This window comes from Phlebotomus argentipes, unplaced genomic scaffold (assembly GCF_947086385.1).
Source record: "Phlebotomus argentipes unplaced genomic scaffold, Phlebotomus argentipes genome assembly contig_15, whole genome shotgun sequence".
NCBI classification, from domain to species: Eukaryota; Metazoa; Arthropoda; class Insecta; order Diptera; family Psychodidae; genus Phlebotomus; species Phlebotomus argentipes.
In genome coordinates this window covers 12349896-12377873 of record NW_026776181.1, presented here as the reverse complement: position 1 = coordinate 12377873, position 27978 = coordinate 12349896, and the positions used below count along the sequence as shown (strand labels likewise).

Here is a 27978-nt window from a genome sequence, read left to right as displayed (position 1 = left end):
AATACGTAAGAAAATGCAATGAAGGTGCCCCAAAGTGGAGAAGAGCGAGGTTTTGATATATTGATCCGCCTAAGATGGCGCTTTTATCACGTGGGTGTTCAATTTTTCCGAATTTATCGCCCAACCCTTCTCCGCACTGGCCCGTCCATAAATTCTCCCTCGTCTGCTCCCCATATATGATTCTACAATGGCTAATTGGATCTGCACAAAGGTCCACTTCTTTTCTGTCTCATGCCAAGTCATCAAATGTGTATTACAAATCAAATCGATCTTGTGGCTCCGTATGCAAAGTGGCCATCAAGAGCAAGTCCCTATCAATGTCTCAGGATGCGAGAGAGCCTAAGTCATAAATTCACAGTGTTGTGCCATTTTTGACAGGGAGCAAGAATGAATGCTCCCTTGAGTGGTTGACGGAGCGCCAAAGTTATGATGACATCTATATAAATAAATATAAATATAAATTTATTATGCAGGCTCGCTCACATTTTGATTGACAATATCGCATTCACCTGGATAATGGAGCATGCAAACTGAAGGTAAAATTTAAATTGTCCCCAAGCCACATCTTCTCAATCTCCTCAGTCCTCATTTGAGTGACTTTTTCGTCCCATCAGCCGCGCAATCGTCAGCAAGAAGTTGTTCCAGAAAATTTTATTGGTGCCTCTGTTCACTCGCTAATTGATTAATTAACGCCAAGTGTTTGCTCATGATTATTAAAACTCCCAGGTTACACCTTTTAATTTCGTATATGTAGAAAAGTATCATGTCTCTATTTCATTTTACTTCTTGGCTTTAACTACAACTGTTTTTATTTTTCTTCCATCCTCATACTTTACCCAATTCTTTTCCCTCATTTTCATAGAAAAGACAAAAAGATAAATTCAACAAAATGCTACATTTTACATGAAGTCTCTATACGATGGTTATAGCATTTTGTGTATGGAGAAAAAACTTTAATTGACATTCCTCATCTCGTCTCCAGAGCTGTGGGAATTTCCTCGAGAGAATAGGTATACTCTTTTATGCCCATTGATATTGGAAAAGGGGAAACAGTTCCTCTTTTTTACACCAATAACACCACGCAAAAAGCAGAAATCTGAGCCTATTTTCAACGAAACACAAAATTAACCATTTTTATACAATTCTATTTACAATTTTAACCTCCAAGTCTGCAATTACATAAATTCTCAAGTTGTCCATCAATTGAACTCTCCAGTGACAGTGGAATATGTGAAGAAGTAAAATGTTTTACCTTTTTCTCTACGAAACATTTCACAAATAAATCTTGTGAAACTGGGAGAAGTTACAAAAAATTCCGCAACCAACAATTTCTGAGATTTCATTTAACATACTCTATTTGTTTCTTTTTGTATTACATGTTCATAAAATAAAACGGTATTTCGGAAAATCTGATAATATTTTAAACAATAAGCTAATATGTACATATATATCCGGTGTGGAAGAATAAAATACAAACCAATTCAGTTACAGAGTATAGTTATGAATTATAACTAATTACATTTGGTAGTTTCGTGATGTTCTGGAAGAAATTCACAGTGCACAATATGTACAGACATGCCGAAAAACGTACATTATGTATATCAAATGTGTGATGGGAGGTACTTTAACGCCCCATTCTCAATAATTATCCACAGTTTGGACGCTTGTTCTCCTCATTCTCTCCGAATTTCTATGTGGCACTATCAGTAAACTCCGTACCATTTTCCCTCTTTCATGTCAGTGCAGAGTTACAAACAAGACTGTTGTATCTTTGTTTTATTTATGAGGAGATATAAGTTATTGCTTGAATTTAGCATGTAAAACCGAGAATTTGCATATCCTAGCTTACACCCTCACCTCATTTGAATGTATAATCGGATAGATTTGTCTGTATATCTGTATAGGGAACTGAGCGGCCGCTCAGTTGCGCTCTCGGTATCGCAAAGGTAAGCGATTGGTCAGGGCAGGAGAGTGCGTCACACCGAGGTTATAAGTATGAAGCAAATCCAACCCTTTTTACACTTTGTCACCGCCGGGGAACATCAGGCGCATTTCCATTGCCAGTATCATTGACGAATCAGATATGAAGAAATTCTTAATAGATCCGGGAAGGGAGATAATGTACAGCCGCGCTATGACGTTCTCATGCCCCAATATCACTTTACTATGGGTGAAGAATGCACATCTTTTTCACCATTATTGGCAAAATGTGGAAGGTGCAAAGACACAATTTCTGGGAGATTATCTTTAAGATATCTCTACGTGAGAATTGTTACTTGACCAGACGGGAACTGTACATAAGCCCTCGAGGATAAACCATGAATGAATTCTGAAACACTTGTTAGGCCGAGACGCCCTTTGTGCCATCTCCCTTGAGAAACTTCCACTTCCCGATTGCCAACTTTCCCAATTAATTCATCCACATGCCCTTTTGGCGAATCGAAAGTTAAGACAATTTTTGGATATTTCATGGAAAAAGTCAAGATATCCAAATGACTCCATTTCACTTGTTTCTCTCACGCTCCCTGCATTTGCATCTGCTTGCGCCAGTAGCATAACGAGAAATTTGTGCTGGTAGCTGTGGAGTTATCAGTGACCGAGTCACACAAATGATCGCGTCAATTACAGGTGTGCCCACAAGTTTGCATTTCTTGCCATAGTCAAGAGTTGCCAGAAGAGTACAACAATAGAACGTAAGCATCTGCAATGTGGATTAAATTCATTGGTGATAAATATTCATGAATTTATATTTTGCCATTCCTCTCTCAAAGGGCGCGCATTTTGCCCACAACAAGGAACAGACCCAGTGTCAATTCAAAATCACCCGTCAGGCTTACAATTGTTCATGATTACCATCGTGAGCAGTTCTCAGACAAATACATTTTGCAATAAATAATATAAATCCTCGAGGGAATATTTATTTGCCGTATATTACTTTCTTTTCGGCAAACAAATGAATGGCTTGAGGAATTCACAGAGTCACTGCAGGTGGCACAATTAGCATATGATTTCAACGTACGAAAGCTTTGTTCTCAACCTCTGCGTCTCGTGAAGAAATTGATAGCCACGTTCACACGATTATACGTCCATTTCCGGGGAAAATCTATTAAAGGAATTACAGTTGGACTTCAAGCTATAAAAATGTGTCATAAAATAGCAAAAATTCCACCCTTGATGACAATGTCTGCATGAAAGGTGGAAGAAAAATATTAACCACAATCTATGAGGCAAGTAATGTCGACTATGTATTACATATCTACATCGCATATATGTACATATATAACCCAATATAGTGGCTGGCACTTGTCTTTCTCCCCCGGTTCAAAAAGTCAAATCAATACGCCACCTTTGACTCGCCCCCCTAAAATAAACACACGGAAAATATTTGTGATTTTGACAACTTTATTAGCTTTCCATCACGCGATCACACTTAGTCACCCCATAATATGGACTATTAAATATTCGCCCACACATTTACCCACAAAATTGACACGTTTGTGGGTTATTAGACAAAGTAAGAAACACGTATATCAATGCAGTTGCGTCAATGGATCTGTCTCTCTATATACACATTTACGAATAACTCATCTACCTTAATTAAAGTGGCTTATAATAAGGAATTTCCTAGACAGAAAAATTAGTAAATTTCCTACATTTTAGGATTATTTATGGGAAAAATAATTGCTCATGAAAAATCTGCTCTTGCTGCTAACGTGGGTGTGAGAAGAGCGGCTGTGAGATGAGGAAACAGCTGGAAAATTTCACAAAATGAATACATATCTTCGTGATATCCCCATCATAAACACCCAGAGAGGCTGGCAGCAAAAAAGGCGAAGCATGAGAATTTTCCCATATGGAGGACCTTTTTGTGGTGTGAAATCAGCGATGATTTACGCCTCGTGAGCGATTGACTCTCGTCGACCTGCTCACGATAGAATGCTCTTGAATTCATCATCATGGATGTTAACCCCTTCAGAGTTGCTGTGGGGAATTTCGTTGTGATGTGTGTGCCACACAGTTAATCCAAATGGAGTATGCATTTCACGCGCACGCCATTTGGGCCCATTAAAAATGACAAGAAAATTATACACAGCACAAAATATGTTTGTGTATGATGCTATAAAGCAGGCGCCACAGTCATCTCTATATTTACGGTTGGGGCTTCGCGCTGGAGATGCACGAAGGGGACGAGGCGACAATGTATCAACTTTTTGACGCCTCGTTACTCTCGCGATGTTGAGAGGGTGACTGATGGGTATTCATATGAAACATGACAGATGGGAAAATATTTTAAACACCTTGTTAGTAAATTGACATGATGTTCTTCACAGGTAAATGCTTCTGGTCGCGTGCTTAGTGACAATTTAAATCTCTATTTACTCGCACTTCTATTAATGCCAGCGAAGGAGGTGGCGTCGACAAAATATGTAAATAGTTTGTAAAGAGTCTCTAAATCTTTTTCCACCTCTTCCTCCTCCTTTTGCACGCCTACCCATGCTCCTCGCGCCGATTGAGCCGTAAGGAAATTGAGCCACTCTTTGTCATCATTTGCAATTTGATGGAAAAAACATTTCCATTTCAATTTTAATATAAACTAACCTCCTGTGAATGTCTGCGGAATTTAATATTGCAACACGCTCCACTGTTTACATTCGGTGGTAGTGAGACGTGAGTTTGTTACAAATTTGCGGATCTTTCTACGAAGGAGCGAATCTCCCTCCCTCAACTCTATCCACCACTCTCACCCACACCACAGCGCGAAGTCACATCCCAACCCTCTGCAGAAATTCAATGAAGCTCTTCAATTGTTATTCATTTTTATGGGTGACTCAAAGTTGTTTACAGAAATCAAAGTCATCACTCACCCTCGCTGATATTTTTCAGCAACCTCACCCGAATATTTCAATATTTCAATAATGGATAAACCCTTCGCCATCTAGCTGCGCATACCAATTCTAAATTGCTCATCCCCAAATGAAAGTCTCGCAGCCAAAATGATTTATTCACAATAATTACTCCATTTCAACGTTATGGGGTAAATTCATGCACAAGGCAAACTCCCAGAGAATTTCAATACATCACCCCCTCATGCCTTTATCTGTGACGATGGCATCTCGACACTGGGAAACGAAAGATTTGCCCTTTTCATAATTTTCCAAACCATTAGACGCACATTGACAGATAGAAGGGTGGAAACTTTTTCATCGGCTCACATTTCGCGTAAGACGACTTCCAATTTTGCCAAGTTCTCGCGTTTTTGGAATGAGTAAAAAGGAATTTCTACCAAAGTTGTGTGGCTTTTGTTCAACTTTGATTGAGAATTCAATGATAAAAAAAATCTGTGCATTTTAGGGAAATCATAGGTAATCAATGGTTAATAATACAGTTGATTTTAATACACAGAAACGTAAATGAGTCTTCATTATACACACACAGACATTAGTCACTGGACGTTACTGTGCGCCATTGCAAAGTTCTGAGCATTTTATCCATTTTATCCCATTTGGCATTTCAATCGTAAATCTTTCTACCGTAAAAATTATAGGACTTCGATTTGATGTGTATCCCAGAAACCCTCGTGGAGTTATGAAATCCATGAAGATAGCGCCATTCAAAGGAAATGCTGTACTTGGTAAAATTCCACGGGCAATTGCACGAAAGGGGATGATCGAAAATCATAAAAGAACATCTTTTATAAATCTTGTGGGGATTACTAGGCTCTTGACCCGTCAGCTATGGGTCAATTTGTGCTGATCATGAAGAAAAAGAAGAAACTTTCAGGTGATTCCCCAATATACCGAACAATTCTCTTAAATTTTATTCGATTTATAGACTCGTCGTTCGTTTTTTTTCTATCTATCATGCATTTCATATAATGTGTCTGTGGGATGAAAAGAATGGAATATAGAGCGTCTATGTGGCCATAAGAAAGTCTCTGATGCGTCGAAATCATGTCAACCCCTTCTTTTTGTTATTAAGCTTTCCATTGAGAGAGAATGCTGAATGTCGCTCTATGCATTAGTCTAATGAAATATCGACGAAGTCACAAAAATCCGCAATGGCTCATGGTATTGAGTGGGACTGAAATTTTCAATTTCATTTCACTTTGTAATTTGAAAGACTACCACGCTTGGGAGAGGAAACATGATGATACCACATTAATTTAATTTCTCGTGTACAAGTATTCTATGCTTTGTGTGATGTTAGTCAATATATATGAGACAGGAAGCATGTCATATTCTTATAAAGTGAAAAAAGACGGCAAGATAATACAGCGATAGAGCTCTATCGATTGTATTGATCTTCTTTCATTTCGGACGACAACATTTGTTCCTTCAGCAAGAAAAGCCTCCAAATGGTGGGATAAAAAAGAGACTTCATAGAGATACTCATCGAGGAACATTTGTTGATGATGAAAAGACAAGGTGAATTATTTAATATGCAAGAACAAAAATGAGACGAAAGAAGGAAGACATTGGATGAGACTTTGCAGCGTAAATCTCTTCGACTTATTATTTATGACACCCGTCAACGAGACACGTTTATTTATGTCTTCGATAAATTATTTAATAAAACGACTCTTTTGTTTTATGACAATAAGTCCAGAGTTGTATATTTTTATTGCCTCAGGTCTGAGGTATAATATGATATTTAATTGCCCGTTTCCGCCTCGATATGGATTATGATTGTAAAATTATTTTGCGGCGACAGAGAATCAAGTCGCCACGACATTCCATTAAATTAAAATACCTCTTTCAATTTTCTTCTTCATACAGGTATAAAATATCTCCTTAATGCTATAACTCATTCCTCGACATACCAACTGATTTGGTGAGTTCTTTTCGTACCCCCTTGAGCGCAAAATGAGACAAAGACTTTGGCGCCATTTGAAATATTTTAATTAATAACTTCTGGAGGGTGAACAAATAGAAATATACGGATAGAGACCTCTCATTGTGTAATAATTCCAGAAGAGGATTGAAGTGTCTTTGAGAGTGACAATTTAATTTTAATAACACTTCCCCAATACAATGTTGCGCGCATTCCCATTTATTTGAGCCGAACAGTGAAAAGGGTGCGAAATAAAACAGCCCTCCGATAATAACTTTGACAAAGTTTCCATTTAATTCAGAATTGGTCGCACAGTTCAATATTTACATTCACTTTTTGCCATGGAGGACGCGCCGCTTGGAGGACGGGTCGGGTGATATGAATGAGCTGTTCGGATTTTTAGGGTTGGATTTAATTTGAGCAGCTCTTTGAGTTCATTTCGCATTAATATCAAAATCGACTGGCGATACGACAATATGATGATTGCTTCTGTGCTACAAAATGTCATGCCCGTTCAGGAGTTACAAGCGAAATAATTTAACCAACTTTCTGGTCAGACGATTATTTTAATTCCTTTTTTACTACACTTCTCAGTGTCTGTTTTTTTACAAAGCTCGCTCGGTTGAACATTTTTAATTCCACCCACGTCCTTCTGGGAATTGATATGGAAATATAATAGTGCGCCAGTTTCATATTAATTTAATTTGTTTGTAACACTCTTTCTCTAAACTATATCGGGGACTTTTTTCTCTCTTTTTCCGTCTCACTCCCAACTTCACGTCAAATTCAAACATTATAGCATTAAAATACCATGTACAAAAATAATATAATTATTCACATATAGCAAGTTAATTGTTATTCGAGTCGCGATCCTCTATAGCTGTGTCAATTATTTTATGCTGCTGCTGGCTTGTTGTTCCATGGAATTGGCTTACTGGTGCGTTATTGTCATAAAATGCAAATCGTACTATTAATTTAATTTCATTTATAAATTTTCACTTTATTCCACACATTTCGCCACAGAATCCGCATGTAATTTTGGCAGAAAATCTCCCCATATCGCCCAAGAAGACTCTTTGCATATGTGTGCATATGGATTTAATTGCTATAATTATCCCTATTTCCAGTTTATATCACCCCATTCACCTCTCTCGTCGTCCCTGGTCGAGGAAATGTGCCTGGCGTGACCCACCCACCACCCGTGGTGATGTTGGGTAAAAATATACGCAGATCTATGGCTAATCTGCCAATGGATTAAGCGACTCCATATTGCGACTCATCGAAGCATATTCATCTAATTTTATTATTATGTCATCTCCCTGCGCATATTTTCCAGCCATGTCACCCAAACTCTTGCACCCTTTCATACCCGAGCAATTTGCGTCGAGGGTGCCACGGAGGGTGTGTCACGAATTAACCCCAAATCAGAATAAGTCGCATATATGGATTGAAATGTGACACAGAGCGGCGAGAAAGGATGAATCTCGTGTATCCAGTGGTAAATATCAGACATTATTTATGACAGCAGGGTGGATTCCATCTAATATCCTGGAAATCCCTGCAAATATGGCAAAGAGGGGAGTAGAAAAGACTTTCGATGAGGATTAGGCTTTATTAATAAGCCAATTATTTAACTCACTATTTCATAGAATCACGATATAGGGCGTGACAGCAAGAAAATTCCCTCGCACAACATCACAAAACATGTACTGCAATGACAAATTATCTGTTCAACTTTGCCCCACTTTTCCCTATATTATGATCTTGCAGACATACAACCATAAACGCTTTATAAATCGTCGGATATTTTGGTCATGCCTGACTTGCTCAATCATTTAACATTACTGGCCTTACTCGGTGTTTTCAGGCGCTGTTCAAAATATCCAAATATACGCATTCTCGGTTTAAGTTTCCGGAGATAATTTGTGGTCGATGAGGAGCATGTGAGAGACAATTGGAAGAATACAGTAGCGTCGAATTCTCAGCAGGTATCCTACAAAATTTTTAGGCAAACCCCATAAGAATCACATACCGAGAGAAATTAATTCATTCTCAGTTAAAGGTGCTCTTCTCATGGCTATTTTATGGAACAGGTTCCTTCATTTTCTTATCGGTATATCATCATCTCTCAGCCTCTCACGTGTGGAATGGTCAAACTGTGGAATATTTACGAAATCACTAATATGAAATATGACATTTTTTGAGTATAAACCCATTCCAGCCGATAGCGGGGAAAAAGAGTGGCAGAGGATAAAAAAATAAAGTAAAATATACGAAAAATTTATGACTTATACTTTTAAAGCACCTCTTATCGATTATGTATTAAAATTTGAGTGGTTTCTGAGTGAATTTTTAATTTCTCTAACGGATCTTTTATCATACGGATTCTGGACATTCTCTCACACTACCTGGGAAAGCTCTTCGATTGAGCACATCGTGGCGAAGATGTAGTGTTAATGTAGAATAAAAATTGCCACAAAATGCAAATGTAATATAAATTTAATTATTTAATAAGGCACGAAGAAAAATGCCATACAATAAAATTTACGGCAGTTTATAGGCAAAGAGTCAATAGATGAGTGAGTCAAGGAGATAGTGAAACTTGTAGCGCTTCAGAAGACTGACTGTGTGGCTATTTGCTGAGACAGCTTGTTCGGTAATTGGATGAGATTGGAAGAACAAGATCGGATCGCGGCGCGCGTAAAAACTGCCACCGCGTCAATTGAGGCGGTAGTAAGTTCCCGGTGACGATTTGAATAATTTATGGTCCTCACTTCATGAATGCTGTCTGTCGCCGGTGTCGCTCTCTCTCTCGCCATCTCACTTGCACTCCTTTTCTCTCACCCTGTCCACATCGTTTGCTATTCATACTCGCTCTAATGAACTGACTCTTTTACATTATGATACCCAACATACATATGCTCCTCTCACTCTATTGGTCATTGTGTGAATTGATTGAAAAACAATTTTCATTGTAAAGCACCAAAGCCCACCGAAAAGCTGTAATTCTCCTCCTGATAACTTGCTCCGTCCATTATCCCTCGCATTTGAGATCAATTAAACGGCAGAAATACACATTTCTCCTTGTTTACACCAGCCATTAGTAAATATTGGAGTGTTCATGATCAATGGAAGATAGGCTTCTTGGGCGCAGAATGCCCCCCATAGTGAAAATTTGTGAGCTTATTTTCGCTCCACCCCCCCCTCGTTTCACCCCTTCATCGTGCAAGAGTCTCAAGCGTCTGTCCACACTACAGACTCACCCACGAATCGGCAGGAGATTTTCAGCTGCAATATCCAATTTAGCGCTATCCGCCCAAATTTTTCCTTCCACACAATCACCCGCAAGGCGAAACTTCACCTGCCGCGTCACATAGCCTCTAAGTTGTGAAAAGCCCACCGAAAGTGATGCCCCGTTCTCCTCGAGCACACCTTGAGGTGTACACTGATAAGACGTGCATTGGATTGAATTTACAACCGCGAGGACTTAATGTGAAGCCTTGAAAGACGATCCATAAGCATTACGCGCGGTCACCGTGTATGTATGACATGGGAAATGACTTATTGCCGCACAAGTGGAAGTTTGCGGCGCGATATGCGAGCATCAATGCGGAAACAGGTTTCCAAGTGTCTTGTGTGATTTTTTTTTCTCATATAGTGGTTTAACCTCACTAAACCTTCTCGATCCACCACACATTTCGTGAACACTTTTATTGGTTGTTGAGTGTTAAATGCGTGCGCTAAAATAAATAACATTTAATTTGTTCTCAATAGTTTCCCACCACACATAAATATTCATTTTTCCGCACGATAAAGTTTCGATGATGGATGAGTGTCTATTTGCATATGAGTGATACATATTAGATGTCAACTTTCAGAAGGACTGTTAATAGTGAAGATATAAATCCACACTCACCATTTTCCGTGACGCCGTCTTTGGGATCTGCTGAGACATTGGTCAGCTTTGTGGTGCCTTCTATGGGGGGCTCTTCCTCGCCATCCTGAACACGGATTGGACGGGATTGCTTCCGCCGAGACATCGTCAGAGTCTGTTCTTTATTGGCCACTTTTGCGAATTTTCTCGGCCGACTTGTAAAGATAATTCTCAATCCTATTCACACATCTCAAGTCACAATAATGTCCTTCTTTCACCATTTCACTTTGCACCCGCAACTCATTTGATCTTTAGTTTATCAGAGGGTGTACCGAATCACGACAATCTCACCAATTGCTGAAGACGATTAATATAGCGAAATCTCGCTGGATATAAGACGTGATTGTTGATAAGATATTGAAACGGCTTCTCCGGAAGATGAGACAGTGCATAATAATAATGCTTCGTACGGAACAGTCCAATGCACTATAAATCGAGAGCACGAAGATACATCTTGAAATTCACCTATCGACCCATTGCTCAAGTGCAATCGGAAGAAACCGCTTCCTTCACATTCCGTCGGTAAGTGAGTCGTCGAAGAGTGGCTCGAAGATGGAGAGATTCCTTCTATGCCGGGCACTGTCCGGTGGGATTTTCTTGGCGAATCCACCACGGCGTGGACGTGCAGTGGAAAAATGGCTATCTCTGCCTTTGGGTATTCACAAAGGAGATGAAAAAATAACGGCCCGGGAAAATCGTCCGTTTGAGACACTGCTTAGCACGAGCACTACCACCCAGACAGATTTTTCACCGTCGAGGACGTTCCTCTCTGGTGTTTGGAGCACCGGGCCTGGGGGAATTTCTCAAAAACTCACGGCAGCACGCGAAACGCAATCCGTGGCGCATAGGCCGAAGAAGAGCGCGCAAGATGCGGCCTCTGACGGCTCGGAGCAAGTCCAAAAGTGGGGTCTTCCGTAGATGTTTCGTGCAGACATTGGGCGTTACCGTTGCCCCGCTCCGACGCCCGTCGTGAGGGGAAATAGCAACCAGTTCTCGCAGGGGAACTTACTCCTCTCCACACTTGGCGATGTACATAAGAGAGCTGCGAGGAGTGTTGGAAAGTCAGGGAATGTGTACTCGCGGCTTACCTGCGCGTGTGTGCGAGCGGCCTATGTATTGTTCGCAAAGTGCTCTCTTTGGATGAAGATGGCTAGCACCTCAGCCATATGTGCACATCGCTCAGGTGGTTCAGAGCCCTCACACTCGCGGGCCCAGGAACTCACATCTCATCCCACCGAGGGCACCACACATCAGCATCTTCGGCAGAGACATCTCACTGAGGCAGTGCGAGGAGTGTGCGAGTAAATAGCGATTATTAATTGCAATTATTTCACACATACCACCGTGAGCACCGAGGCGGGATGTGTCCCCCAATGCGCTCTCCAGTCAAAAGAAGTTAGAGAGTGTCTTTGGCAGCCCAAGAAGTCACCAGAGAGACACGATGAAGGTTGAAAAGTGCACAAAAGATGGACTGTACAATGAGCGTCTGCAAGACGTTTGAGGCGAGAAACCACCCAGGGAATTACAATTAAAATAACTTCTGCAGCAGGGTGTTAATTCGATTTACATAAAAATGTGGATTTAAATTAATTCTCGCGTCAGACTTTTCCACCGCATCCGCGTGACTTTTCCCGCCGTCTCGCCACCAGCATCGCGAGATAAGCTGGAAGAATTCACCTCGAAGATTTGTCTGACGTGACAATTCCATCGAATTAACTCCACGAGCCACTCAAGTGCATCACATGATCAAGGGAAGACAAAGACCGCGGACCAGAAGAAAATATATATTAAAAAATATAGAGATAAATTTTATTTTTAAAAAATTATTTGATCATTTCTATAAAAATTACAATATTCTTAACTATGCCATTTTCTTCAAAATAGGATCATCAATAATATTTAGTTGATTAAAACTTGGTTTTAACCTTGACTCTTATCACTGTTAGATTTTATTAAGTGGTAAAACCCAGATTTCATCAGGTTTATCTAGAGAAGAATGTGAACACTTCTTTGCTAAGAAAGGGTTTTCTTGAGTAATAAGAAATTCTGAAGAATGAATCTATAAAGTGAGATGCCGCCATCCTTTCCCTTTCCCGTGCAAAATGTGGAGCAATCTGAGGTGGATTCAAATATCGGCAAAGAATATTGTACAAAGAAACATGTGTTCAACACAGTGGCAAACACACAATTTCGTTTGGCTTATATCGCGGAACAATTTTTTATGTCCCACCATAAGCATCATCGCCAGGGAGATTTCTTCTTACATTGCGGATGCACTTTTTGTCCTCCGCGGAAAATCACACTTACTCAGAGAGGTGTGCGATCCGGTATGAGGTGTGAAAAAATTAACAATGCCGCATGTGTGCTGTTGCTTCTGAATTGCGCCTGTATCTCTTTGTATATAGCGAAAGGGTGATCAGCAAAAATGGTAGTATTTTATATGAAATTTGCACTTGTACATGCTCAATTGCTGATGCTGTGTCTCGCAATTTTCAAAAGGAAAATGTTCATAAAAGACAATGGCAATGCGAAGAGAGATATTCACATATCACTTATTGTATGCGCAGGATTCTCTAGTATTTCTGGCACTTTTCCCTACACTTTGCCGCACCTCTTATACATTTCTTGTCGTCACCTCATCGATGACATTCAGTCATGTGACAATAATTTTCACATGCTCTGAAATACACTGAGTTCAGCGCTATATATATGCACGTGTATGTATGTCCATTTAAATATAAATCGGTGCTATTGATATGTTGCTGATGATCTTCAGATATGTATTCCCAAGCGGTAGCCGACACTGGAAGAGGGCACGCACGAAACATGAGAAAAATGATGATCGTAAAAACTGCTATAGCCACTCACTCTTAATTGATAAAAGGCATCGAATGAGACGTGATCTCTTCGTGATTCTGAGCCGTAGATTAATTTACACGAATATCTTTCGGCAATATGATTCCCTCTCATATCTCGTTTTTAAAAATTACATATTTTTATGGCATGCCTGCAATGCAACCAAGAATTTTATTACTTTGATAACTTCTTTTTGTGAATTATGATGGTGTCTGTTGCAGAATGCTGGATATTGCAACGATCGAAGGGAGGAATATTTATTGGATTGCTGCTCTATATGTAGTCACTCGTCGTTTGCCATGAACTTGAATCTCACCCATGGCTAAGATATCGGCCGTGATAATTAAAGGACGCGATCATTTACTTTTTGTGAGCACACTTAATGCTGGAAATATGTTATTTGACTGGCGATCCCATGATCAAGCGCGCGATTCTCTTGCCATATATCTCCACAATAGCATAGCACATACATATGAACAAAGCAACATTTTCTCAGAAGCACTTAGCATATTGTCTTTTATCGATGAATACGATGCACTTTTATGTACAATATTTGGTCTCTTTATAACTAATTTGGATAATCTTCTTCTTTGCTAAATCTCAAAATCAGTTCCTACTGTAAAATGTGTCGTATAAGAGTAAACTATAATTCTTTTAGTATAGTATTTGGAGGAAAAAAAAGTGTTGAATGTAACAACGAACTCGAAAGCATTCCCGATTTTCGAAAATAGTGAGAGAGAAAAAAAGGAAGAAGATTTTCTCAAGAAATGAAACCAGTTAATAAATTACCTCTAGTTTATAATCCATGAAAAACAGAAACAGAGAAAATACATATAACGCTTATTAAGTGGAAAATGAAACCAAAAGACATTTTCGTAAAATGAATCAATAAGTTTTGAATATATTTCAGTATAGCCGCCGTGAAGAATAAATTAATGTGGCCATTGGTATAAAAAGACATCGCTTTGGGAGTTGTTGTGGCCTGTTGAAAGGACCAATAACGATAGAGATAAATATTTGAATTTATTACAGGAAATTATAGCTATCAGATATGTTATTTTCAGAACTTGTCATCATTTTCTCAGCCATCTTTCTTCTCTCTCTCTGTGCATTTTCAACACCCATAAACTATACCTCCACATGCTGAAGAGTGTGCACATGTGCATTCAGATTTTTCTTGAGCCCCTCATAATGCTTATTGGGTCGTTAATTAATTTGACCAATGACTCTTGCGATGCTGGTCACTTAACAAGCTCCTCTCGCGAAAATTATATTCCCAGCCTGACTGGTAGCACCAAAGTGGACACGACCAATGGATTGAATTTCACTTGATGACACTTGCAAAATTAATTTAACGCTGTAGTGTGGCAAAATAGAATTATAGTGGAGGTCAATTTGCCAAGAGCGAGTCCTGGCCTAAGACGAGGGGTAGAGAAAAAAACGATGAATGAGAGAATGAGGGAAAATGGAGAAAAGTTTCTTTTATATGTGCGTAGCCATCCAATATAGAGACAAATAGTAATAATATGTCATCATCTTTCTCCACAATCATTCAACCATGGAAGCCTCACACACGTCTCTCTTTTATTATGACCCCAGCTTAATGGTCATCTTTCACTTGGCTCTGTCGCATGGAACTGTGGAGAGATGATGAAATAATGGAAAATGGAAGTAAAATAGATTTTTATCAGTGCCATAAATCTGTTTGATTCACGTAAAAATGATGGCATTATCTGACAACAGATGACGATGAAGAGGGTGGGCTGGAAAATGGAAGGAAAAAAAGCGGAGAGAGACGGACATCTCCTGGGGTTTGAGGAACATGAGTTTCTGTATCAATATTTGATGAGTGCTCGGTCTCCAGTCTCTCATTCTCTTTTGCCTTTCTTTTTAAATGCATACCCCTGTTCGGAACTCGCCTCGCCGTGTCGATCACGAGATGAAAGTACTTCCCAATTTGAGGGGTGAATTCCATCACAACAAGTGGCTCTCCCCTATTATACCGTTTTCTTTTAATTTACAACCTCGCCACGTCTAATTCAATCATTTTACACCATTTTTTCACCACTGCTCGATTTCCATTGGAGTGACTGAAAGTTTTTTCGGGGAGAAGAAGGTCACATCAGCATCCAATGTTCCGTTTTGAGCATATCTCGTCTCCAATTCATGTTGTCGCCGTCCTCCCTCCTGGGTATATGAAAACAGCGATGTGTAACTCTAATGGGGGCTCACTATTGCCTTGAGATGAGGGTCGCTTCCTCCTTTTACATAGTCGTGTGAGTGGTATTTGAATGTGGCGAAGTAAAGGGATGGGATTGTTTGTTGGGTGCTCCGCTCAACTTCTTATTCGCACTCGAAACATTACTGTAGGTCAGTGAGCCACACTCCATATTGATTTTTCCCATCAGCAGGAGTCGTTTGCAATTTTGCCTTCCGACACCCCAACACAGACAGCAACAGGACACTGAACTTTCTTGAAAATTTCGCATAGGCCGCAGAGGAATTTGGATTTTCCAAGGCAGATTGCGTTGATGTATGTAACGCGAAGGAAAACGCGTGGGGAGAGTGTCCAGCGGATGATTTTGGGTAATATTTACTATCTATCTACAAACTCATGCTAAATCTATACAGATAGTGTATAGATCATTGGATATATTTATGGATTTGATTATAAAAGTGTGAAGAAAAATGCCAGAATGAAGGAAGAACAATAAGAAGATGGCACAGACTCAGAAGTCTGAAATTTTCCCATCGTATGCCAGATTATTGGAATGTTGAGTGTATCAGAAAAATTTTTCGACGATCGCCAAAGTTAAGAGAGTGTCGTCCATAAGTGACACATTGATTTGTGAGTCTATAGTTTCAGAATTTATGCATTTTTCGCCCATGAATCTGTCGCTTGATCAAGAGTAGCGACACGAAATTATACTATTGCTCATCCAACGCGCTCCGCGTGAAAAATTTTGAATTGAGGAGGATATCGTCTATAAGGAGATGCAAAGGTGATTTTACGATTTTATCCTTCAACCCGATATTGTGTTGTCTTGATGTAATTTCCAAGCAACAAAAGCAATGACATGGTATTTCTCATTCTTGAGTCGCACTGCAACTCTGGAAAATGCCCAGTGATTGGCAAGATGCTATCTGCGGCGCGGTGTTGTCTTCGAAAAGTTCAATGGCGTTATAAATTGAATATTCTTACATTTCTTGGATCATCTTCTTGAGCCCAAGTGTCCCCTCGGGGTGTCTCACGTGCGTTTTCTCCTTCCAATTCGAATTATGAGGCAACGAAGAAATATGGAATGGGAGAAAATATCAATGAGAAAATGCATATCCATTGAACGTGTTACAATAACTCCTCTTAAGGACACACACAAACTTGCTGAATGCATAAATAATTTCACATTGTTCTCTCACCACTCAAAAGCCATCGATCCTCTGGTGGTCGATTTTATTTATGGATCTCACAACGGGAAACACGTCCAAAATATGGAATCGATTCATTTATTGTCTCCTTAGCATTGTGAAACATTTGCGCGGACAGGAAAATTATCTGATGGAAGTCATCGAATATCGATTGAAGGTGTCCTATTGCGTATAATTCCTTTGTGTCTGCTCGCACATGGCAGCGACTGGTCTGAGGACAGCGCGCCGCGTCGCCAGGAAAATGCATGAGGCGCGGTCAGACTGAAAACCCTCACCATTTCCGCTAATAACAAAGTAATCCCCTCAATTAGTCCACCCAACTTGGCTCATGTGTTTGTGTGTTATGAGGATTTCTTTGCATTCTCATTCAGTGGACAACACTTCACAACACTGGCGACTTCTGCAGAGTGCTCTCGCCATCTCTCTTATACTCAGCCTGGGAAGAAAAAATTCTGGCATTGTAGAGAATTCTGTGGTATGCAAAAGTCCTGTTGGATGTCGTCGACTGAAATGCGTGAACAGTGAACATCATTTGTTGGACCCTGTTTGGTGCATAATACAAACGAATAAATATCGCAAAATCCAGGCTTGTAAAAAGTATAATGCCTCTATGGCCCTTAAAACTCACACTCTCAATATAGTCCACCATTCTGTGGGAATCTCTACGTACATAACTTGTGCATATCCTTCTACTTTTCCACTCCACAAGCAGCATTTTTGTCAATTACACCTTCTATTGAATCTTATAGTCGGTGGTGAATTTTCTCCAAGGAATGAGAATCAAGAATTGGAGAAACAAAATTGGAAATTAATTTTAATAATCATTAATGAATTTTAATTATCAATTCATGATGATGGCCGTCTGTCGTTCGTCTGCCTCGCGAGTGTCTGTTGCGGAAATTCTTCAGATCCTCGAATTATAGGCATACAGAGAATTACAGAAGAATGATGCTCGAGAGGAAGAAACTAGTTATGCATTCTTGAAATACCGTAATCGCCACAAATCCATAATTAAATTTATATACCTTCTCCTGTTGGGTGAATTCAGCAAAAAGACACCAATTAAAAATTCGTCGGTAAATTTCGAAAGCGCATTAATTATTGTCCCATTGCAGGCACGGAATCAAAAAGGGTGAATCATTTCGGTTTCTGTCGGCTAATATTTTCTTGGCAGTCATTATCATTTTGGTGCACAATTTCTTCTTGAATTCCATGGACAATGAAATAAATTGGAAAGTGAACATCCTTCTGAAGAGTTCTGGGATGATGCTGCAAGTGGAATGCAGAATTATGATAATTTAGTGATGAATGCATTCCGATAAAATTACTTATGCTGTGCAGTTCATTCCAGGGGTGGAATATTTTATTTTTACTCCGTGTGTGCGGTTGTGCAGATTGTAAATGTACAATCTTGAGATAATTGTAATATGTTTCTGTCAATGGAAAGTGGAATGATGGCGATGGTAGGAGAGCACCATAAATCACACCATATAGAATTTTTGCCGAGGTATCGCGTACCGCGTGCGGAGTATGAAATTGAAAAATCAACCATACACAGTGTATCATTTTCCAAACTTCTCTCCCAAACACAGCGCGGATCCTCTATGGAAAGTGTTCGGGACGTGAGATGAATTACGATACACATAGCATACCTTTTGCACACCAATTGTGGCATCAATATGAGAGATTGGATGAACAGCCACCCTCGAAAATGCCACAAATCCTCTTCCACTTTGCACACCACCTCACTTGAAGTATATTTATGGTAATTGATCTCTCGGGTGTGCTTGATACTGGCGTGTATTCTAAAATCAATTAAAATTCAACATCGCTGAAATATTTTCCCAGTGCCACATCCATGTGACAAATTCGAGAATGCGCAACGTAAGTTTCTAGCCACGGCAGCAAATTGCACACACCCCCCGACATTGTGCCAATATCTCCAGTGATGACGGGAAGCACGGTTATTGATGTGATAAATTTGTAAATAATTAAATAGCAGCGCTGATTAATTGTTGATAGTGCGGAGGGTGTTATATCATTTGCCGGTGTAAAGCACTTAAAAGTTCATCCCGACGAATTGATTTTCTCTGCGCTTCGGCACGAAAGAAAAGCCACTCACCGCATTCGATGCTCATGTCACAACAATTCAGACGCAAAATCTGCCTTCAGTGACGCCACATAGAGGGAAATCATGTTATATGACAAAATCCATAGAGGCAGCTAGTTCGTCTGTCAAATTCACGGAAATCATCCCATTATACCACTACAGCATCTTCCGCTACCCACCCATCTCTAAGACACGAGCAGGGGTGTATAAAAGAGGAGAGCATATTGAATTTCCATCATTCTAAACATCGATTGTGACGAAACATATGAATTCACTTTGTCACCGTCTCACTAATCCTAAGAAATACAAGCTTTCATGCGCTCCACATATTTTCTGACACACCAACAGTGGATCAGAGTTCGCAAATAGAGGAGAGATTCTATTTTAGAATGCGTAATGTTTGATGGAAAATAAAAATTCACCTTACAGTTATTATGAATATTTGTCATGCGAATCAAAGTGGCCAGTGAAGAGCGCACAATCGATATTGAGATCACGCCAATTTCGTATTCATATTGCACTTATTTTTCTTGCACGACACAAAACTGCAATTTGATAGTGTCCCAAGGCGACGCATGCGAACACGTAGACGTGAATATTGTCAGTAGCTTGTTCGGTTAGTTGGTCACACACTTGACGAGGGCATTTCTGCCAGAGACGCGACAATTTTACACGATTGCGATTACAAAGTATGTTTTGAATATTTCCGTAGCAGTAAAGATATCACCTTAATATGATATTCAATGTGACCCATTTGCAAAATTATTTTTTATGTCTCTCGCGATATGTGGCAAAATTACGTATTCATTGTCGAACTTTTCCGTGATGAATAAAAGACATACCGTTTTCTATGTAAGATCACGTTTCATTCGAACACTATAAATTTCTGTGAGTTGCTTTCCGAGAAATTCATGAAATTGCAGCAATAGTTAAATATTATTTCTTTTTGCAAAATTTATGCTGTGTATATTAAAAATGGATTGTTTCGAGGTTTCATTCTACAAATGCAAATGCCGAACTTCATTGATTCGGTTAATGTGGTAAATGGATAAAAGCGTGGAAGCGGTTCCAATAACTCTATAATGCTGCATACAAAACAATTAAATTAAATATAAATTTAATTAGTGAATGGTTCGCGGTTTTTTTGTTAGTTAATTTGGGAAGCTGTGGGCGACAGGGAGGAAAGAAAACGAAGTAACACACAAATGCCACCAATGTGCCACAAGCAGATATTTTATTTTATATTTGTAAGCTCTTTTACTGTTTGCCTCGAAGCGCTTTCATTTATCTTGACAATTTTTTCGTAGTCGATTTTGATTGATGCTTGTGTATGTTTCTAATTCAGCACAGGATTTGTATCTATAACTGCCACATTACATTTAACCCTGTGAAATGCCCATAATTTTTAAACACCATCAAACGCCATTCCGTGTTTGCCATTAATGGGCAAACATTTCCGTTTGCTTAGAGGTTTTGATTCGTAACAATTTTTTTTATAATCTCTGGCGGTTTATTTTCACAAAAGAAGAATTCTCACTGAGAGCAAATAAACTACATAAAATACCGTATGCTTGTGTATATAATTTTTGGCATATTCTATTGTGACAAAAGTACTCGTCGACGCGAACATTAATGGTTTTTCTACGTAACATACTACCTTAACTGTTGGTTATTATTTTCCAGGGTGTATTTTTTCACACCTCTTTTGCACTATACAATTTTATATGCAAACAAACAATAACTGAAATTTGTTGTAAAGTGGCATTCGTGGTACAAAAGGAAACGCAGGCGATAATTCTTTTTTATTGACTTCACTAAATTATATTCCTTCAAGTTCATACGATATAAAGGCAGTCCGAAATGCGAGGGAGATGGTCGAGAGGCGACAGCCCGTGAAATTCACAATTTTTCACAAAAAAAACAACGCCTCACATAGCTCAGTATTATTCTGGCCTAAAAGTGAGGGTTAGTCGTACATGAGCTATTTCACTTTATAATTAGACGATATATTGATGAGATTAGACAAAATTAATGATAAAACACAGCGTGTGATTGCCGTTATGGGTAAAATAAAATGGTTAAAATTCGGGTTTTTCTCTACTGAAATTAATTTAGATTTTAGGGTGGAAAATTTTCTCTAATATTTATTTTCTTGGCTCATTTACGTGACAATTGACTTCATCATTCAGCAGCTCAATGAGGGTGACTGTGAGTTGAGAATGGATGGTGAAAAAAAAATTAATGAATTAAATCTGAAAGTTACACAGAAGCATTTATCACAGCTTCAGCGAAAATCATTTGTCAAATCTCCCCAGAAAATTATTATAAATGATACACTCATCTCACACTCTGATGGAGGCCAGAAGAGAAGTCAATCTGTTGGTGGCTGAAAGGGAATACATGTGTTTTCAACACCTTGAACAATATACGCTGAAAGACAAACGATCAATTAATCATAAAAGTGATGCTTGATGACTCTATTTGGATCAATTTGTCAGAGATGATCATTTGTCATAATACTCCGGCCCCTTTTGCCTCTTTTCACTTCACTTGCTTCATCTTCTTTGGCATGAGAATTTCATCCATCGTCTCACCACTATCATTGAACGACTGGAACTGTATCATTAATAATGCAGCCACAAGCTGATGGTTTTGATGAAACTCAAACTTCCCGCCAAAGAAATGTATATATAGAATGGTGAGAGATAAAGAGAAAAAGTTCCCCGGGATTTCTTAGATATTTATCTCAATTTACTCTCTGTCATACCATTTTTTTTTCTCTTCTCTCATCGAGAGGATATTTGCAAGGGTGAATTGAAGAATTTCCGATCTCTCATTGAAACTTCCGGATATTTTATTTAGCACGAAACGTAATGAGATTTGTGCGATTTTTCCCTGAACTTCACAATTAACCGTAAATGAGCATCGAACCACACTCTGTCCAATTCATACCTATGTGTGCATGTGCACATCGAAGGGTGAAAGAGGGAAACGAGCACACACAGAATAGAAAATAATATTCCAATTCGATTTACCCATCAAACTGTAGGGACTCACTTGCATCCCACCGGCACACATAAATCACTAACTTTTATTACAGTCACATAACATTTTCTGACATTCTGCTGCGACTTATTCACCCACACCACGCCAACAAAACGCTTCTTATGGCATTTTTCATCGTCATCCCCTTCCACGGGATGACACACTCCCGGAGCCGACAAAAGTCCGATATGGTCCGCAGAGGGGTGGAAAGGACAGCTGAGAGGGTGAGGTGTGTCCAGGAGTCTCAGGAGAAAAATCTCATCATACCCAAAATCCATTCTCTTCGATTTGTTTATGAATATGGCACACGATAAGCGCATCATCCCTTGTTTTGTTGTTCTTCCATCCCAGCAGACTGAGAGTGGATTTATGAAAATTGCCTCTCACTCAGTGTTTTATTATTATTATATCCATTTTTCTCAGTGGTCACACAATATCCAACTTGGAGAAGTGTTGATCGAAAATCAGTAAATTTATATTGCTGACACATCAAGCATTTGGTCGGTGTGTGCTGTATACGAAGAATTTCCACATAATTACATTTCCATCCGTATTCTCTTACCTCCGCCAGCACGGTAGCCAATCAAATTGATTTTCGCTGATACTTCTTTCGTATATTTCATCAATGAAACTAGATGAAAAGAAGGCAAAAGGTGCATCGACGAGGCGGAGGAGCCTCTCATCACCAATAGTCCAAGTCATTTTCCACGCTCCAATTTTATACGCATCTCAGTTCCACACCGTCGATTTATGAATGAAAGAGGAAAATATTATTATTGCCTCTATCTCCTCTCTAAAATATAGGTATTTCTTCTGAGGAAGCGTGAGGCTTAGGAAAAAATGTATCATTTCATTGCATGACTCAACAGTAACAGACATCAATGGCTTATAGTGGTCGCAAGAGTGTTCTCAGCACAACACAAAAGTGGCCAGATACAATAAACAACCTGTAAAACAGGTTGATTTCATTCACGAAATTCACTGCTCCATAACATTCCCCGGACTAACCATTATGCTTCAAGTATAATATTCGCGAAATCGATTACTTTATTTCATACAATATTCTATTGAAAATATCTTGCACACTCTCACACCTTGAGATTAAATCATTTTATTTTATTCATACTCAGGGAGATTTTTCACGCTCAACCAAACACAGTTCTTATTACCATTTACATCACACAAAATTTTAATAAAGAGAAGAGACTTCTGTTTTCCATTATGGCAGCTAATTTGACCTCTCATAGAGATGGTGAGATTTATTGAACTTGATATCTGTTGAGAATTTCTTCACACAAAGTCCCACAGATTGACATGAAATTTATATTCCGTAAACTGTAAATTATCACAGCTAGAACTTAAGATAGATCCGACACCTGTTTCAGCGTAAATTCAACTGCCAACTTCTCATCACAATTTTAGCGCTCATCCATTGTAGATCAGATATGCCATACAAATAACTCTTTTTAATTGTCAAGCTTAATGCTTTCAGAGAATGAGGATTATTCAAATTTTTCGCCACTAAACTCAAAATTTCTTGAATCTCCAGGGAAATTTCACAACATATCGGAATGGATAAAAATTCATGTATATTATATCAATGTTTCACGTCAATCAGAAGTGATTCAAATGTATAAATACAATATTTTGCTCGAAAACAGTTGTATTTTTTGAATAATCGCAAAATCTTCTTTAATATTGAAATGGCGCGCAACACTTTCGATATCTGATAGATATTTTATTCTTGCTAATGAATCACCTGATACCATGTAGAATTTTAAAAGAATTTTATTATAAAAGAAAAAGGCAAAAAGAGTGATGGAAAGAGAATGTCCATATAGTCATAAATGATGATTTCGGCCTACATATAAAATTATACGATATCTTATACGAACGATTTCTCTCCATGTTATTCTCATAAAAATTGAATATTTCGCTGATAAAAGTGCTATTTGCCTCAAAATTTTGTGGAATTTTAATATATTGTGCAAATTTCATGTCTCTGACTTCTTCCTTGCTTTATACCTCTGTTATTGTGGAACTCCAGAAGGAAATGACACCTAAAATTGATACCGTGAGACCGGGACTTTGGTGTCAGGTTTCATTAATCCAACATTGTTCGACACAGGAATAATTGTATCGAATATAATGTATTAGGCATGAGAAATGATTCTTATACACAATTCTTCTTTTATTCAATCCTACAGTGTCGTAATTGTGAAATTTTTATACAGTGAATTTCAATAATTTCCTTACCAGACAACTAAATACACATTCAAATAAAACATGAGGAATTGCTCAGTCGCTAACCATGTGTTCAGTGGGCTTGAATTCGTGAAACTTCAACCCCTTCCGGCATATTTATGCAAATTGGCCAAATATGTTCACATATCGCAAAAAATAGGAGTTTTTTTGCATGAGATTTCAGGAGCGTTCTCCAAGTGACGCATTCGTCCCTTGGGGATGTTAGTCACATCGCTTGGGACTTTTACCCACTTTCCCCGTATTTCTTCTTCTCTGAAGATTGATGGTTGAGATTGATTTCGCACGTAAATCGCGAACGACTGATGCATATTTCGGGGGCTAGGTGGTAAAATATTTTTCTATTCACTCACTGACTTTTGGCCACTTCGTCTTTGTCAATTTTCCATCCAGCTCTCTTTGTAAATACTCGGCCGTGTGGAACTCTCCGTGGCAATAGTGGTAATATAAAAATTTCTCTTTTACATCGTGAAGGGCTATGTTCACTGTACGTCATATAGTACAATATTTTTCCCTATTCACAGATGGAAATCACTTAAGGGAGGTGAAATTCAGTTGCCCTCAGCGAGTGAAAAAAAGTCATTGCGTTTTGCTCTGCCTCGACTGTATGTTTGAGTGAAGAACTCTCAGGTGAATTAGCCTTCCCTCAGAGTCACCCCAAATGTGGTCGTAATGGTGATTTTCCATGAGCACTTGAAGAGCATCATCGAGAGTTATCATAATTATCCACCTATTCACTGGTGAACTATTGGGAGAGATGCTGTGCCAACACGCAAGACTTGGCGGATTCAGTGGCCAGAAGAGCTTCTCCCGATGGGGGGTAATTACATTCCGCTTAATTGCGCAGTCAATGATTGACGACGACAGCCACAATCAGCTAAATTGAACACACCGATGACAATTTATTTGACTCGTCCTTCACTCCACCTTATTGCATTGTCAAGCACCATCATCATTGCTCCAGGAGGGAAAGATTGTCATTTGGGGGTCACTAGAGTGATTTGTAATATCACTACGTTGTGCTGATGTGAATCCACTCCAAGTGAAGCAGAGTCTCAAGATGACACATGGCAGTCTCTGAGCATGCGAACAGAATTATTACCAAGTGTGCTTTTTCACACATCGCTCTGAAAATCGAAAATTCTGAAAATCACGAAGTCAAGGAAATATTCCAAGATGAATTATTAGTGTTGATAGAGTGTTTTGTGAATATCAATGACATCGAATTCCGATGCACTTGCGCATATGATGAAGAAAGTCACACCAAAGTGAAATCACATCAGCTTGCAATGATTTCACTGTCTTCACGGTGGAAAATAGATGAATCTCCAATGGCAGCTCCCACGGTAATTAATTAACCATCTCACTTGATCAGTCCGGCAGCGGGTTGTGACTGCCATGTCAAAAAGACGACACAATGGATAACGAGAAGTAACATGATGAGATTAAAACCACTGATTTCTGCCACCCCAGAAGACGCGACAATCATTGAGATTGATTAGTAATTTGCACAAGTTCTTCATGCTCCCCGTGATGAAATGTCATGTAAAATTTTCATTTCTAACCATTTCTGTCCAATAGAGACCACGAGCACTAACAGTTAGGCGCATTTCAACTTTTTCCCGTGCGAGTGAAAAAGCTTTATCTTAATTTATTTTTTCCGTATCACAAACTTATGTAAAATTAACAATTGAGTGCCACATTATTCATTAGGTGGAGTTGCTGAATTGTAAGTGGAATGAATAGGCGATTTTTTTGTCATTGCCTTTTCAGCCGTTGTATTTCTCTGACGATATCCTCGAAAGTCGAGGAGGGCTATTTTGACGGATATTAACTTTTCTGAAATTGGACAAAAATAAGATTACATTGAAAATCAGCCAAAATACACAGTTTGACGACGAAAATGTACAAATGCTAAGGAAAAGAATAGGAATTACACGTAAATTCAGCGGAGCATTTAAAATTCATACCATTCACTGCTGTCGTTCATTCTATTGATTTGTATAATGTTTTTTTTTTCCCTATCCAATTTCGCTGGAAATATAAGAATTCACACCACACTTTGAGACCAATTTGAAATTCTAAATTTTATTAAATAATTCAGGTGCGGAAAAAATTTCGACATTGTTTTCAATTTATAAGTTATAAAGGTATTTCTTCACACAATTTCCATCTAGTCATCAATAGGTAAATCGAACAATAAGGCAAATGAATCGGAATTGGTATTTCCTCACCTATCCGCACACTTCATGCTATACCATTGAAATGAAGCGAAGGAATGATATTATAGCTTCGCTTTCTGGCGATGAGGAATTCTCGTTATGGGATGGCAGGCGCTTATATAAAGAAATGTCCAAAAACTTTGATCACTGAACATGGCAGGAAGAGTGGTGAATAAAACTCTGTGAAATTGTACAGAAAAGGGCATTACACTCAAGGCCACCTGAACGTCCTCTGCGCTGGCTTTCGATTGCAATGTAATAAATCCAATTGACATTAATTCCCATTTGTATTTTCATCATCACTCCCTGTGTGTCTCAAAGCGGCCTATGGCGGAGAGAATGTATGAAGTGGAGAACATGTCAACAGCAGTGCGTGTAAATCGGAGCGCGCTTTAAATCTCGCAATAATTGCGGCTACTTCCCTTTGCGGCGATCTCCAGGCTCATCAATATTGCAGGGATTCTCTATGGAAAATTTTCATGAATTCATCATCTTTCCGCCAAGCGGAAGCCGATGCTCAATTACCTTTTGCCAGGATAGATATTGATGCGGTAAATGCAAATGCATAGAGAATATGGTCATGATCGCGCAAGCTCAGGGAACTCCGTAATAACGCTGGAATATTTGTAATGGGAAACCCCGCGGTGGTAATTTGCGCAGAGAATAGAATGCCAATAATCGCGCGGATCAACATGACTACCTCACAATGGGATATAATACATAATGCGCCAGTCTTGCACTATGAGGATGCACAGTCACAAAGTCATGATCGCGATCTCGCTACATTTCTAACTCATAACTAATTGTTGCATTATGAAAAGCAATAGTTTTTCGTAGTTCCGTCCTTAATAATTTTCATCCAATTATAGCGTTTGCATGCAAAATTATAGAATTCGATTGACACGTGATGAGTTCAGATCCAGGAAGCCTCATGCATAATAGAACAGAATACCGAGGGATTCTTGCATAAATGCACTTACTACCCATCGAGGGTGGTCCCTTTTTCACCAACACTCTCACCCATTTGCTCAATTTGCTGTCATCATAAAAGTGCCTCCATAAATCACTTATGGCGGTGCCCACAAATTAAAAACAAATAAAATACTCGCCCATCAGCCTTTCTTCGCGTCATCACATTCTTCGCCTTTGTGCCATCCTTCGTCATCTGCCACTCGCTGAGATGTCCTAAAGAAAAAAAAAATTATAGCACGACAGTCTCAGGTAAAATATGAGTAAAAGGGCAGTAAAGTGGCTGAAACACTGGCAGCAATTAATAAATATACTTTATTGTG

At 39.0% G+C, this 27978-nt stretch overlaps 1 protein-coding gene across 1 annotated transcript in view; it reads right to left on the bottom strand.

The window, feature by feature from the left end:
- The window catches only part of LOC132262458 (homeotic protein spalt-major), a 47656-nt gene extending 36596 nt beyond the window's left edge, over nucleotides 1-11060 (bottom strand). Inside the window, exon 1 of the mRNA XM_059761731.1 lies at nucleotides 10748-11060. Within this exon, the coding sequence (XP_059617714.1) occupies nucleotides 10748-10871 (124 nt within the window). The 5' untranslated portion in view covers nucleotides 10872-11060. The remainder of the gene's footprint in view (nucleotides 1-10747) is intronic.
- Between the last annotated feature and the right edge of the window lie 16918 nt (nucleotides 11061-27978).